Raw genomic sequence first — 16,010 nt, 5'->3', positions numbered from 1 at the left:
TGGATTCTTTTCTGTAAAGTTTCAGCATGTTTGTATGAGTCAGTGTTGTTGAAAACATGAATTTGCTCAAAGTGAACAGTTTCTATCACCTCTGACTGGACCAGCAATTATTGCTCCCACTCATTTTTGTGTAAAGAGTAATTTCACATGTAAATTACAGCCATTTCTCACCATTTCAGACAAATACTTTAAGTGTATCAGATCTAACCTGCACAATTTATTCTGAGGTGTTTAGAAGTTGGATAAATTGAAGTGGATTATGTACATGAAAGGGATTTTTCCTTTTATTTAACAGCAGTAAAATTCCTACAGGCATTTTATTTTCTGATTGTGGAAAGCATAACATCTAGCTGAGCCTTTTCATTCATAAGAGAATTATTTAAAGCTCAGCAGTTTGAAACCAGCCTCTTAAGATGTGTAGAGTGGGATTTACATATAAAATGGCTAATAAACAGAATGTCATGATTAAATTGTTGGAAGATGCTCCAGCTACAGGTCGACATTAGGGGCAGATCATCTTCAGTATCAGGTTACTAATTTATAGTCTAAAGATCTTCATTGTACTAGTCTACAAATACCACAAAGATTTATTTATGTCCATATGATGATTGAATTTTATTGTTGAAAAGATGTCAGGATCTCAATACCCCAAATTATGTTAGACAATAGTCGCACCACTGAGGCAATTTTTGCCACTTTGAGCATCAAGCTCACAGTTACTGGTGAAAAGTGGGGTTCTCCTGGTCCAGGCTCTGGTCATTTCACGCATTGACTACTGCAACTCCTTACTGGCTGGTCTGCCTGCAAGCTCAGCTAAACCTCTGCAGATGATCCACAACGCAGCAGCACGTCTGGTCTTCAACCAGCCTGAAAGAGCTCATGTCACTTTGCTGCTAATTGCTCTTCACTGGCTTCCAGTTGCAGTAGCATCAAATTCAAAGCTCTGCTTCTGGCTTACAAAACAATAACCCAAACGGCTCTGGTCTACCTTCACTCCTTAATCCAGAGCTACACTCCCTCTCCACAGTTACGCTCTGCCAGTGAAAAACGCCTAGTGCTCCCACCACAACGTGGCACAAAATCAGTAGCTAGACTCTTCTCCTCCGTTGCTCCCTGGTGGTGGAACAATCTACCAAACTCTGTCCGATCTGCAGAGTCCTTATCCACTTTTTAAAGCTAAAGACTCAGTTGTTTAAGGAGCATCTCTGCACTAAGCTTAACTCTTCTACTCAAAAGAATGAGTTAGAAAGATTTGTCCAGCTCTTTGGCTCAACCAAGTACTGAAGAAGCTGTGTGCACTTATGCCCAAGATGAAATTGTTCGATGAAATCGTGATCTTGAATTTAAACAAAATTACTTAAAAAAAAAAAAAAAAAAAAAAAAGCACTGCCTCCAGCACTACATGACAGCACCTGGGTCCAACTGGACTCACTGTAGTCTGACTACAACTTAATTTCTTGAATTCTTTGGATAAAAGCGTCTGCTAAATGACTAGAATAGAATATTTACAATAATTCCCTGCTGAAAACTGTGGGATCTTACATAAACTGCTTTAAGTGAGCCTTGGACGTTTTAAAAACTCACTGCATTCCTTGATGGGCTCGTCACTCCAGTCGGGACAGTCCCGGACCTTGTTGCACACTTTGCTCATCTCGATGCACTCCCCGCTGCGACACGTGAACTTCTCTGGCCCGGTACACTGAATTGCTGCAGACAGACATTTACATGAAGCATCATTTACATTTTCGATTAAATCTAATATGACACACACACAAAAATAAAGATACACTCCATCCACAAAAGAGTCACCACCTGGACTTAACTAAGCAAATAGTTATGAGCCTCTCGTTGGACGATGTTTCAGCTGGCGACATGTTTAACTACCTGATGCAATTAATAGCTTCTCATTCCTTAAACAACCATGTTGGGGAAAAAACTGAAAAAGATGTTATTCTGTTTCAGAAGGGTTAGATTATTGGCATCAAACATCTAAAGAAATGTTTAAACTACTAAAATTGGATTAAGAACTGCCCTACATATTATTAAAAACTGGAAGGATAGTGGGAAACAGTCTTCCAGAAAGAAACGTGGTAGGAAAAAAGCATTAAAAAAGATCATTTAAATGTTTGGGAAAAATCAAATGAACAATGTTCAAGGGAACTCAAGGCATTGGGACAGAGCAGCTGTATCGCCATAAGAAAACCACTCTGAGGATATGCAGGATATTCAAATTGCTTGAGGATAAAGATTAGACTCTAGAGCAATTAAAGAAGGTCATGTGGTCTGAAGAGTCCAGATTTACCCTGTCCCAGAGTGACAGGAGCATCAAAGTAAGGAGAGGAGGATGAAGTTTTGAAGCCATCTTGCCCAGTGTCTACTGTGCAACTCTTTGGAGGCAGTCTATGATCTGGGGTTGCTACAGTTGGTCAGGTTTAGGTTCAGGTTCAGCAACATTGTGTGTCCAAAGATTGAGGTCAGCTGATACCTGAATTTACTGAAGGAGAAGGTTATTCAATCTTTCCAGGTTATTCCAAGATGTAACGACCAAAGCTAAAGGTGGTTCAACAAAATGTCCTTGACAGTTTTGGACAGGGAGCATGTAATGAATATGAATCCATCTGAACGCAGTCAGATGAGCCAGATCAGTCCTCACAGTATTAAGTCGTTACTCAGCTAAACTACTGAGTATGAAGTCTTCAACTTACTAAACAATTTAAATCTTCATAACTTGCCATATCATCCATCTAGAAAAATAAAGCTGTTAAGGTACACGCTGGATTTTCATGTCAGCCATTTTAAGCTGAACAGAGACTCGTCCTTTGGTTTGAGAAACTTAACTACTGACAGCACATTTTAACTGAAAAACAGATTTCCAACCGAGAATCTGCACCGTAGTCTAAACTTACAGCATGCGGACTGTATATTTTTGGCACCACGTAAAATAAAACTAACATTTAAAGTCAAACCCACAGCGTCTTCTCTGGGTTAGGAATGAGATCCTGGCCCAAGAGGAGGGTTTGAGTACCCAGGGGTTTTGTTCATGTGTGAGGGAAGGACAGAGCAGGCTATCACCAGGTGGATTGGTGTGGGTTTGGCTAAAGCACTGCTTTAATCATCAGTAAGCTTAGAGAGTCACATTTATTTTCATTCAGTCAAGTTTTAACGAAGATCTTTTCTTGATAGTTGGAGTTGATCACTTTACATGGTTTTCAGCACATCCAAAGACTCTCAGTGGGGTTTACATCTCTGACAGCTGATCGATGTGAAAATCTCATGCTCACAAAAACTTTCACAGTCCGAAACTATTGAGTCTTCAATCTTAAAAATGTGATTGTACCATCAGGAGGAATATCCAGTGACGGTAAAACCTGGTCATCTGGTGTTTTGTCAGTCAGCTGACCTCTATTAGAACAAGATGCTGCTGAAACCAGACAGAAAATCAGCTTTAATAAATATTTTTGGTTGTGCACTTGTTTTTAAAATATGCGTTTACACGTTCATCCTGTGTTTGAAGATTTTGCATATGAACATCCTGAAAATTACACACAAAAAGATGGTGATACATGTACAAGTATGTCAAAAATGACCCTGAGACTGTTGCCTACATGAGCACAACTTTAAACACAAGCTACATTCTCTGCTTTACGGTTGCAAAGCAAATCAAAGTCAATGCACACCTGCAGAAAAACAACCCAAACTAAAAGTAGCGTTTGGTTAATTAAAGCAGTCATGTGTAAAGCTCGTACCGTTTTGGCAGCTGACTTCATCTGATCCATCTGCACAGTCTCGGATGCCGTTACACTGTCTGCTGCCCAGGATGCAGCTTCCATCGTCGCATTTGAACTGATCCAGCCCACAGGTACGTACAGCTGCTGAGGGCACAGGACATTACTTCAGTTACACTGTAGTTACAGCAACAGTCGATTAACATCCTCAACAAGCACATCAGTAGTGGTTCATGTTGACTCAAGTCTGCTGAGAAATCAAACTAAAATCTGCCTGGTTGAGATGTGTTATTAGGAGATGTGAGTGTACGTACGACAGTTTGCTTCATCGCTGCCATCCTTGCAGTCAGAATCTCCGTCACACCTCCACTTCTTATGGATGCACTCTCCTGAGCGGCACTGCATTTCACTGGCCGAGCATTTGGCGGGCGGTGTCGGGTGACGGCCGCAATGAGATGGAGACTCATCGGACTGATCCTTTAGGAGAAAGACTGTTTCAGAAATTCCTTCCCTTCCTAATCTTCACTTGAAAATGTTATTTTTGGAGCTAGTGCTTCCCCATTGTTTTACAGTGGCATGCAAAGGTTTGGGTATGAAAATGGGGAAAATAAAATAAAAAAAAAAGGCACGAAGTAAAAATGACAGACCCTTTAACATTCTAAGTAATGTTATTGCCTAGTCGGCAGCATCTGGGTGGGAGGTGATGGGCGGTGGCTGGGGGTGTGGAGATGTGTGTGTGTGCTAGGATGAGCACACACACGGCGCCCTCAGGTTGTCTGGGGGGCCCTGGTCCTCCTAGGCATGTTGCGGGCCCTCTACCTTTGGGGGGTGGGGGGGCCGCCTCTGGGCTCCTGGACCCTTCGCTCAGGCAGCCTTGGATGGCTAGTCCCTGGCGGGGCCGGCAGCTACTGATCTTGGCCCACTGGGGCCTGTGCCCCAAGACCGCGGGGGGCTCTGGTTGGGGCTCTCCATTGCCACCCCCTGGGTGGGGCTGGAGTCGTCTTTGGGGTGGGGTAGCTTGGGTTGGTGCTCCGGGGCTGCCACTGAGGGCCCGGGTCTCTGGGCTGCCCTGGTCTGCCCCTGACCTCCGTAGAGGCGTGGTCGCATTTGCACAATCACACTCACCACTCTTCATCACTGATCACTCCTTATTCCTCATCCTCGAGTTGTCCAGTGGGTTTATATACTACAAGATAATTTCTCTTTTTCCCTGTGAGCTAGTATCTGGTTTTTGTTGTGCTACTTTTGTGAAATGTCTTTTTGATTTTGACTTTTTGATTGATTATTTAAGAACTCTTAATCACTGGCAGCTCTGTTTTTCAGTAAAAGCCGTAGGAAATTTTCTGGTGCGTTTATGTACAAGTTTAACAGTTTGTTGTCTGGTGATGGTGTGGATTGAAGGGTCGTTGCCTTCTGTCTGTGGTGTTTTTGTCTCCCTTCTTTCCCTTTTGCTTTTTTTGCCATCTTCCTTCTTTTTCTGTCCCCTCTGGTCAGGTCCAGCAAGACTACATAGATTCCATGATACAAAGTAAATAAATAAATTAATTAATCAGATTATCAAGAGGAGCCTTATACCCACAAGCCTCCCCTTGATCATCATTTTGCTTGCTATGATGCTGGATAGCTAAAAAAAAAAAACAAACAAAAAAAAACATTCTAAGCAATATTTAGTGTATTTTTTGTATTGTACAGTTTGAGGGGAAAAAACAAAGCAAAACAAATGAAAGCAGCACCACTCACAAGTATGGAAATCCTATGAAATTTAAGCTCTCACAACTTTGAGGTCTCAGATGTCAATCAGCATGAGCCAGCATTATTGCTCGTTTACAATCAGGTAAGCTGATGCAAATTTTAAAGCTTTATAAAAAAAAAAAAAACAAAAAAAAAAAACACTAAGACTCCTCTAACCTTATCCCAACAATCAGCAGCTATGAGTTCCTCTAAGTCTACTGAAAATGAGGACTGTTAAGAGAAACCTTTGTATCCTCACCATAGTCAGTATCAGAAGTTTGCAAAACAACTTTTAAACAACCCTGATGCATTGTGGTAACAACTCCTGTGGGCCAGTGAGGTTAACGTAAAAACACTTTGGCTGCAATGTGCAAAAGATACACCCTCGTGATATCGTGTTTAACAGTTGGACACCTGTCCAACTGTTAAACACGAGGGTGTATAAATCACACTTAAGGGTTGTGTTGCAACCAATGGCACAGGGAGCTACAGAATAGAAATTTTAACTGGTATAAGCATTATTATCTAACACCCACACAGATTTTCAGCTGCAGTCATTTGATTACAGCTTCCTTTATGGTCAGTTTATTACCTCTTACAATAAAGTGACTTTATTGGATTATCTTATTACCAGAACCAATTACCCTTCTTGTCTGATGGCCTCAACGTGAACAGAACATGAGTAAAAAGACACGTTTACATTTGCAGGAGGGTTGGCCATTTTCAGCTTATATTTTAGACAAATATGTTTAGGCAAACCGAGCACTTCCTGGATTCCTGCCATCTGCAAAAATTACGGCCAGTTCACTGCACCCAGATAAGTTATCCCAGGGGTGTCCAGCTCCGGTCCTCAAGGGCCACAATCCTGCAGGTTTTTTATGTGTCCCTGCTCCAAAACCACCTGACCCAAATTGATGAGTCATTGTGCAAAACATAATAGGCTGTTGGATCTAGTTCATTTGAGTTAGGTGTGTTGAAGCAGGAAACATTGGAAAATCTGCAGGGCAGCGGCCCTCAAGGACCGATTTTGGGCACCCCTGAGTTATCCAAACAGACTCATTTCTCCAAAACTACCATCATCTGCTGTTCAAGTTTGAGCTGTTGGGTATCAAGTCTGGTAAGGCTCTTATTGTCATTGTGTAGGTATGGTAGGGAGTTAAATGTTTTGATCCACGTCAACAGAACCAAACGATCACAAAACTCATTTCTCACAAATAAAAAGGCAGTGAGGGACAAAGTCTTCACATATGGCCCCGTCTCCACCACATGGGCCTGTATTCCTAAAGAGTCGGAGGATCCTCTAGAGAGCTCCTAACTTAGCCTGCAAATTCCTATCAAGGAGTCTTAGCTTAGGAGTGATTCCAGAACATTCTTTGAGAACTCTGAGCAAGGAATGGACAGAAATCCCTATCTTAGTGTAGTAAGGTTGACCCCATTGCTAGGTACGAGTCATCATTAGGGCAGAGTTAAGAAAAACTCTGTTAAAAGAAAACTCTGCTCTCTGTATCACGCATGACCCGATAAACACACACACAAAGCATGTTGCATTGAACCTCTAGTCTGAAACGGATTAAAATATTTTCTATGGAAACAATCTGCTGATGATCTGCAGCTTTGAATTTGAACTCTCTCGAAATAACTGAATCACCAGCTCCTTTTCAACAACTTGCGTCTGGTCTGGGTCCTTCTGCATGTTGCTGCTACAGGAGTGACTGGTGGGGATGAGGTGGGTTGTGCTCATAACTTGCGATGCACGATAACTTTTTTTTTTTTTTTTTTTAAACAGATACTGATAACTTTCAGCTACTTAAGGTAATATCGATAAACGCACTTATAGTGACAATACTAAACAAAATCTATCAGACTTGTTTATATGAAGACTTTTTTTTTCCAGTGAAAAACTTTTAGCATGCCTCTCAAACATTTTCTAAAGATATCAAACAGATGTATTTGATAAAATGTGTGAATACATTTGGTGATAGCATCACATTTGGATGGAAGGCACACATCAGCAAAGTAGAGGCGGCTTGGCATCGTAAACCGTGATGAATTAGACAAGAAAAGCCTCTGTCCTCGACGAGGGTAAAGTGCTGGTCGTCAAGCACCATCATGTCCATGATTAAATCTTTAATAGCCTTAGCCCGTGGGTCATGTCTGGCAAATTTCTTGGATGTCTCAAACACCTCATGGATCTCTGTCAGTCCTGGTGGCTTCTTTGTGGTTGGCTTTAAGTGTTTTTGCATCATCAGCAGCCCAGGCGTCCTCATACGCTTTCAAAGCTACTTTTCCCTCCTTATGGAACTTGTTTGGAACAGTTATTACAATAACCAGCAAACTGTCTTCTTTGGAAACTGAAGAATTCCCACTCTACCAACGCCATGTTCGCAGTTGTCAAATGTAAGCAAGCTGTGCTGCATGCTGGTGGTGCTATGTTTGCTAGTCATGCTTCCAGCCTTTTCCCGTTCACGCTTCTATTGCAACATGTTGAAAAATACACTGGATGTCTGTTTAAGTCAGTAACTCAGTCAGTTTTCTGGTTAGATAAATTAAAAAACTACCAAAACTATGACCGAGTTTTAAAGAGTTATCTTCCAACATGAGGGTTATTCTTACATTTTTCCCAGTCAGAAAGTTTTTTCTCTTTTTATGCCAACGTCACATGAACGCAGCATTCACTGCAGACCATTCAGGTTTCGTAGTATAAGCGGAGCACTGCTGTGCTGACAAATATATATACGTTATCGGGGCAAGACATTACTATATCAGACTTATCGGAATGACGCAATAATTTCCTGTTATCGGCCCGATAGTTATCGTGGATCCCTACTCACATCCCAAAGTTGTGTTACAGTCAAGGAAAAGAGAAATGGGCAACTCAAAGACATTTTATGATAATTCTAACTCAACATTATCTTTATAAGAAGATATAGGCAAATTCTACATTTACTGTCAAATTATATTGATATTAAAAATCTTGAGTTATCATTCAGATGGCAGATGATTAACTCCCTTATCTGAAATAAAAAAAAAGTGGCCCATCAGGTCAGAATGACATCAAGAGGAGCAGCAGGAAGGAGTTTCTCACACTTTCATCATTTCAAAGTCACCAACTCATGGGAACAAAATAAAGGAGCACAAGAATGTGTGGACCGGTGCTTAACAGAAGACTGAGTGAGAGGAAATGAAACCATCATCTAGCATTAGTAGGAGCTGGCATTTGGATCCATCCTCACCATCAGTGAGCACAACTCACAGGTAGTGTATGGAAATGGTTCATCAGTGAAACCTGCTCTACACTGAATTTAATTAACTGCTGTAAAAACAACCACAGAATAAAACTTCAGAGTAACTACAATATAAACACACCAACATTAGTAGTTTAAAAGATGATAACGTTAATAGTTCAGAGTGTAATAAACATCTATAAATAATCTAGATCAGGTTAAAAAAGGAATCATGAGACAGTTTCTAATGCAGCCAGACATCTGCATTTTCCCTCTAGGGCACTTTCTCTACCATCACACCAGGGGCCGTGTGCTTTTGTCCAAGGACATTTCAATGCATATGGGGGGGGGGGGGGGGGGCAGTTCTGATGAAGGGTCACTATGCAATCTGAACCACAGCTATCTCTCCATCTTAGTGTATAAAGCAGGTTGTAAAACACTGACTGGATGTCACACAGACAAGTTGAGCTATAGCAGTGATCAGGTGGAACAGATTAGGTGTCCTAAATAACTGACATGACTGTACTTGCTAACTCAGCATTAAAAAATACTTTCAAGGGTTTTAGACAAACATTTCCACTAAAACTATTGAATTTAGTTTGGTTAAAACAAGTCAGATTACACTCCGTGTAGTGACCATGTAGCCGTTCCTGCCACACAATTCACTCCTAAATCAAAATTACAGAAACGTAGAACACACTTCTTCCTCAGCCCAGACCAGAACGTCTGGCATAAAACATAAAATGAAACGACTTGTTAAGAGTATCTGCAGGCAGACATGCAACTAAAATTATTCAGATTTGTTCCAAAACTCAATCTTGTCAGTATTGATTGTGTTCTGAGTAACTTTTAGAAAAGGCAAAATGGATCTGGTCTACTGTGCCCTCAAATTTACTATCTTTGGTTGTCATTTTTAGGATTTTAATCCTTTAGACGCCCGTTTATTTAAATTATTGTATATAAAACAAAACAAAACAAAAAAAAATACCATACAATAAATATCAGGGGTCTGGTGCTGCATTTTCATGTTGCACTTTTTGATTCGATCAAACCTTATCAGGAACAGGGGAAAAAAAAAAAAAAAAAACCCAGATCATTTCTGTGGTTATGTTCTTTCTGCACATGCTTGAACCAGCTGTGGGTTGGGTGATGTGACAAGTTTCAGTAAGACTTGTGGTCGCATGTTTTTGTTGAAAACCCAGAGTTCAGGATTACCAGGCGTCTCGATGTCTGTAAGACTGGAAACATGTTGTTTACGCGGGTATGTGATCACATTTGATAAACTTCTTCCAAAATTTCTAATACTTTTGACATGCACAGTTTATACCATTGTATTAAATCTTATCCATTAAACACAACTGATCAGATCACAACCTAACACACACACACGTAAACATGGCAGCTGGAATCTTTGATCAGATTGAAATTAAATCAAAAAAGATATTTCCATGTAAACATAGCTAATAGGGCATTGTTGGCCCCCAAGAGGAGTAGCTTATAGGGCTGGGCATCATGACTTAATTCACAATAACCTGAATTTAAATTAAATCTGATTCCATTTAGATTCATTTACAGATATTTCTGCAAAAGACATTCTCAGATAACTATTTTTTATAAAAACACCAAGCCCATTTGCATGAGTGATCAGACTACTGTAATAATCTGATCTGGCACATCCACATGCACTTCTGAAATATGATTCTACGATCGTAGGCTAAAGAAGTAAACCTGCCTGAACCACTTCAACCACTTGGTTTGGGTAATATTTAATCATATTTTCTATTAATACTAGATCATCATTAACAATTATTATTATTGTTATTATTAACCATAAGCCCAACCATTTGTTAAAAACATTGATTTTTCTTATTGTTGCAGGGAAAAAAAATACAAAGAAAAAAATGAAAAAAAAAATATTTTTCTTCTTAGTATCTGTACTTTGATCCATTTAAATTTCAAACTGGGCTGTTTGTGTTTGGCATCATCTTACGTGGCAGTCAACGTCGTCATCGCAGACCCAGCTGGATGGGATGCAGGATGCATTTCCACACTGGAACTCACTGGGTCCACAGGAGGAAGGACTGCAGTCCAACTCATCCGAGCCGTCTCCACAGTCATCCTCTCCGTTGCACACAAAGTTACGAGAGATGCAGCGCCCGCTGATGCAAGTAAACTCATTCAAGGCGCAGGTGACGTTACCTGGGTGGAGACAGGAATACAAACATTTTTTTAAGCTGCATTATACAAGTGTCTGTCTTTGTTACCAGCTTTTACACAATGCTGTGACCTCAACTGCATTTAATGCCACTGGATTGATCTTCAACACTAATCCTCATCATTGCTGAACACTAATGCTTTTGTGGCTAAATTAAACAAAGAAAAAAAAAAAAAAAAAAAAAAAAAAGCAGCACCCAAGGTCCAAAATCCAGTGGAAAGTCTCTAAGAGCCTTAAGGGCACATTAAATATGCCATGTGCATAAAAGCACTGAGCTCTACTTGGGCACTGATCAAAAACAGGCGTGCTAACTGATCAGACTGTTGCTTTGTTCCTGTTATATATCCCACAACTTCACCAAATCCGACCATTTGACCCATCGGTTCGTCTCTGGAGTCTTTTCTGCAAGTCTGCTTTCCCTGATAAAAACATTGCTGGTGAGGGGTTGTGGGTGGATGTAACTAGGAGGAGGAAGGAGAGAGTGTGGAGCTTGGTATAAGATTTTGATTTACATGCTTCTGTGGCAGCTCAATTTAAAAAAAGAAGCCAGTGCCTAAACAAATGCACCACACTATATGACATTAAATCCTCTCAGCACAGCTCAGGAAGACGGGTTCAGATTTAATGTGGAAAAGAAGCGACTCCTTGTTCTCTGCTGCCAGAAATAGATCAGCATCTTCCATTGGGGACTCCAGTTTACATACCCATACAGTCTGTTCTGATCAATACATGACAACTGAAACTGAAAAATGTTGAGAAATCTAAAGCTGAACAAGTCAATTCTACCAAAACTTTACATTCAGCTCTAAATACACAAAAATTAGCAGGAGGTTAAAAAAAATAAAGACAATTTACTGTCATGACATTCATGCTTCATGTGGAGCGTTACGCTCTAAAGAGAAAGCCATTAACATGTTTATGTTTGGGAGAAACCCCTCAAGGATGAGAAGTAACTCATCAAGAGTTGAACACAAATTAGATTTTTCCCAATAAAATATTTTGAGCAGTGGTCATTAACCCTTGTGGGTCTAAAAAACTGCATAATTCTACAGTGGTGGTGGTGGTGGTAGGGGGGACACCCCATGTATTTGTGAACTATTCCATAAAAAAAACCAAAAAAAAAAAAAAAAAACCCAAAAAACCAACTTAAGGCCCATCTATGCACAACACAGAAGATGGATACGCAGGAGACAGTTTAGTACCCAGAAGAAAATTGAAGACAAGCACAACAACTACCAAAATTGTGCAAGCTTTTGAAGAAAGGATGTGCGAGTGTTTTAGTGTTGGGCGGTTGGAAACAACTTTATAGCGATGCATTACTGCCATCAAACGGTGTCTGAATCGGACATCAGTTCGGGGGACTGAACTTTGAACTTCACACTGCCCACTAGTGGAGGAACTGACTTAACCATGGTAATGTAAAAGACACATGGAAGTATGAAGATGGCAACGCATGACAACATTTGAAACGGACATGCCTATTTATGTATGCAAGGGAGCATAAAAAGATCTTTCAAGTGCAATGTCTTTTAGTGCATGTTTATGTGGAATAATATTAGGGCTGAGCGAGTAATCGATAAAATCAAATTTTCCATTTCTGGAGATTTATTTTAATGAAAATCTGGATTTTTTTTCCCATAGATAGCTGGCAGCAGACTTAGCCCTCCCTCCACACCAGAACGGTGTTTGACAGATTTTCAGTAAAGTGACCCTTCACTCACGCCTGGGATTTAGCTGTGCGTATAACTACAGTGAGAAATGCTGCTCTCTACGAGATGCAAAGTGAAATTAACCCACAAACCCTAGTTAAGATACAACCTTCATCAGGGGAATAATTTCTGCAGTGGATCCTGTATGATAAGGATCCAGATGGAAAGAGATCACGGATGCATTGTGTCGCATATTTCTATGTAAGATATGAAGTCGTTTATATGGTGGAAAAGCTATGACATTATATGCTTTGTTTTTGCTGGCATTCATCTATATAAACAAGTAAAGTAAGTAGTTTTTAATAAGTTTGTTTTGTAAAAGAAAAAATACAAAATCGATATATCGCCCAGCCCTACTATATTTCTATTTTACCTTCTCATGCCCTTACAACTCATATTCACTTTTCCAAGTTCAAAAATAACAAGTTTGATTTTTATTGCCATAAATAGTCAATTTTTTCCAATTCAGATTTGATATGTGCATTTTTGGCCCTAGTATGTATAGATAACTCGATAATATTTAAATGTGATAGAGTGATGCGATAGAGGGTTGATGAAAAGTTCAATACAAAAACACCATTTCCTTACCTTTTTCATGTACATTAATATGTCACTACTTCCTCCCAACCAATAGCAAACAGACGCAGGCACGCTCCATAATCAAGCCTCCACATATCTCAAACCACAACAGAAAGCATGTGTATTGCAAAAGTTGTCACAGCAGAGAAAGGTGGAACATTGTCACGGAGACAGGGTGGGGTGAGGAGAAAACCGATAGTGATGCTAAGCTAAAGGCTGAGTGGACTTGCCTCCAGTTTGTTTTGTTCTTGTTAAATGGTGTTAACATAGCCTAGTCCTACTAGTTTCTGAGCTACCTAATGGCCACTTTCCACTGGGTTTGTGAGTGCTGAGTTCCGGCTGCGCTGCGGATTCGTTCCAAACTTCGCAGCACGTCAACTCACACCGGAGCGTGTCGGATGCAGAGAGCCAGCGAAGGCAGTCTGCATATCTTGTGATCTTGTCAACTTCCATAATAAAACACTGGTAAACTTCTTATTATTTTTTTAAATGGCATATCAAGGGCTAAATCTTTCTAAAACTAATGCTGGGCTTACACCAGTAGACTTAATGATGAATTAGTTTTCTATTCTTCTCTTATTTGTTAGATGATGATACTGTAACATAAATAATCCACAGCAAACATTTACTTCTTAATAACCACCCGCTCCAGTCCACTGCAGATCCAAGACTAGGGAAAGATTGACGTTAAACAGCACAGATTACCAGCTTAAACTTAACGACCAAGATGACGGAAGCGCGCTGTGACGGCAGTAAAACTCCTCAGATTTCCTAAAGACTTCCGTTAGTCTGCAACCGTGAAAATCGTTTGGTGTGAGCCCAACATAAGTTGTAGAACTGGAGTTTTAACTATTTTGAGCCACCAAGTGTAATATACAGATCAGATCATACAGACAATGCTGGACTCTGCTAATAAGGTGAGCTCTACAAGCAGCTTATAAAGCCATGAGTTACTGCTTACACTGGCGATGACAAGACTGTCATACAGGAAGTTCAAGATAACATTTTTCCATCTAAAATGAGCCAAAGACACATGTGGAATCTACTTTTGGCCCCTTAGGCTGGTGGTTCAAGACCCCAGACTACACAACTAAATAAAAAGCAGAGGAGAAAACAATGCCACAAGGAAATTCTTTAATCTTATTGTCCTAAATCATTTCCATTTGTGATGTCAAAATGTGACTTAATTTTAACCACATGAAAACTCTTTAGACTTCTTTGAGTGATTTGATGCACATGTTGCCTAACAAGTCAGCAGCTATCAAATAATTACCATCTCTATCAAATGCCTTCCACAGAATGGCGTTAATGGTGGATTAGTGAAAAAAGCAACATTACAAATCAAATACGGTGACTGGATTAGTCCTGTAACAGAAAAAACATCCTGTTGGGAACACTTTATACATCTGCTCATTCTGTTACACCAAGGCCGGTTGACAAAGCTTAAAAATAAAGAGACAAGGCAACCTCAGCAAAATATTTCCAGCTTAGTAGTTCATTCCTTGGGTGAAAAATTTTCAGTATGCGAGAAAAGCCAAGCTTCTCTAACACAAACAGGCACCATGATCTTTAGCGATTTGCAACATGACCACATACACAACCTCCATCCACTGGACCCCTTTCTCACACAGTATGACCTGAAAACAGCTCCCCTAATGTGGGTCGTCTCCTAGTGGGAGTGTGTGGGCTGCTGTCTTTTCTGAACTGAGAACAGCATTTCTCCCACTCGGCGGTACGAATTTGAGGTAGGGCTGGATGCTAAAATCAGTTTTTATAACATACATTCTCAATTACAGTTTATTTAGATTTATTGTTATGAAAATAAGGATTTTTCCCCTTTAAAAATCTCTCTCCTTAGGCTTCTGTATTTAACAGCAGGCTAAGCAAAACAACATGGCAGCTAGTGAGGAACAGCTCATTCCTGATGAGGCACCATGTTATGTTTTAAAATTGTTTAGTTTTGTGGCCTCAGACTGAACACATAATACATTGTTAAATGAGTTTAAAAGGCTGTTTCTTTAAAAAAGCAAAAAAAAAAACCTTAGATTAATTGAATTAAAGTGGAAAGCGATCATGGATGCGGTCGTGTTGCATATTGCTAAATATAGTACCATGGCAGAAAAAGTCAAAGTTTACGTTTCCCCACTGTTACTTAGAAGTCAGTCATGTGAAGCATGTACTGTCAGTGGTTCCCAAACTTTTTCTGCAGGGCCCCATTTTTATCCACAATACAGTAATGCAGTATTACTCTTTATTAGTAAAAAAATAAAAAAAATTTAAAAAGTGTTCCAATACAATAGAACCTGATACCAATGTGAAAAAACTAGGGTTGTCAAAATTAACACTTTAGAAACAGACTAATCTGAAGAATTAACCTTAATTTGTTATATTAGTTATTACTCATGCCATATTAAAAATCTGAATTGGCATCATCTTTGTTAGGAGCTCTTTTTAGCATGTAGTCACAACTGTGGACCGAATCCACCAAACATCACTTTATCCTCCTTATTTATGAAGATTCTGACCTTTAAGTCTTACATTAAGAGGATGTCTGCAGTAGGACCCATTTGGAAATGACCCATCTGTGCCCATTAGCTGCGCCCCCCCGACAAGTTGTTTCACTTGGCAGTAACAATCATGATGCCACTGCCTAGTCCCAGTCGTGTACGGCAGGTTTGAAAAACCCACAGAAATGCAAGCAAAGATCAATAAAAACCCACTGGAATATGAAAGTACTGCATCCAACCAGCCCACCAACCAGTCCTTCTGCATCTTTACTTAACAGCACTTTTAGGCAAAGTTAATTCTTTGTAGAAACAAAAATAAA

At 40.0% G+C, this 16,010-nt stretch overlaps 1 protein-coding gene across 4 annotated transcripts in view; it reads right to left on the bottom strand.

The window, feature by feature from the left end:
* vldlr (very low density lipoprotein receptor) overlaps positions 1 to 16,010 on the bottom strand; it is a 55,162-nt gene that overhangs the window by 21,406 nt on the left and 17,746 nt on the right. For 2 of the 4 annotated variants that reach the window (XM_041970384.1, XM_041970386.1), the window contains exons 5-8: positions 10,671 to 10,879; positions 4,040 to 4,202; positions 3,747 to 3,872; positions 1,585 to 1,707 (exon numbers count right to left, since the gene is read on the bottom strand). In XM_041970384.1, the coding sequence (XP_041826318.1) occupies positions 1,585 to 1,707; positions 3,747 to 3,872; positions 4,040 to 4,202; positions 10,671 to 10,879 (621 nt within the window). The remainder of the gene's footprint in view (positions 1 to 1,584; positions 1,708 to 3,746; positions 3,873 to 4,039; positions 4,203 to 10,670; positions 10,880 to 16,010) is intronic. The other 2 variants (XM_041970385.1, XM_041970387.1) reach the window with 1 other exon arrangement.

This window comes from Melanotaenia boesemani, chromosome 19 (assembly GCF_017639745.1).
Source record: "Melanotaenia boesemani isolate fMelBoe1 chromosome 19, fMelBoe1.pri, whole genome shotgun sequence".
Lineage (NCBI taxonomy): Eukaryota > Metazoa > Chordata > Actinopteri > Atheriniformes > Melanotaeniidae > Melanotaenia > Melanotaenia boesemani.
Note: the sequence above shows the minus strand (reverse complement) of the source record. Positions and strands in the feature narration are given on the sequence as shown.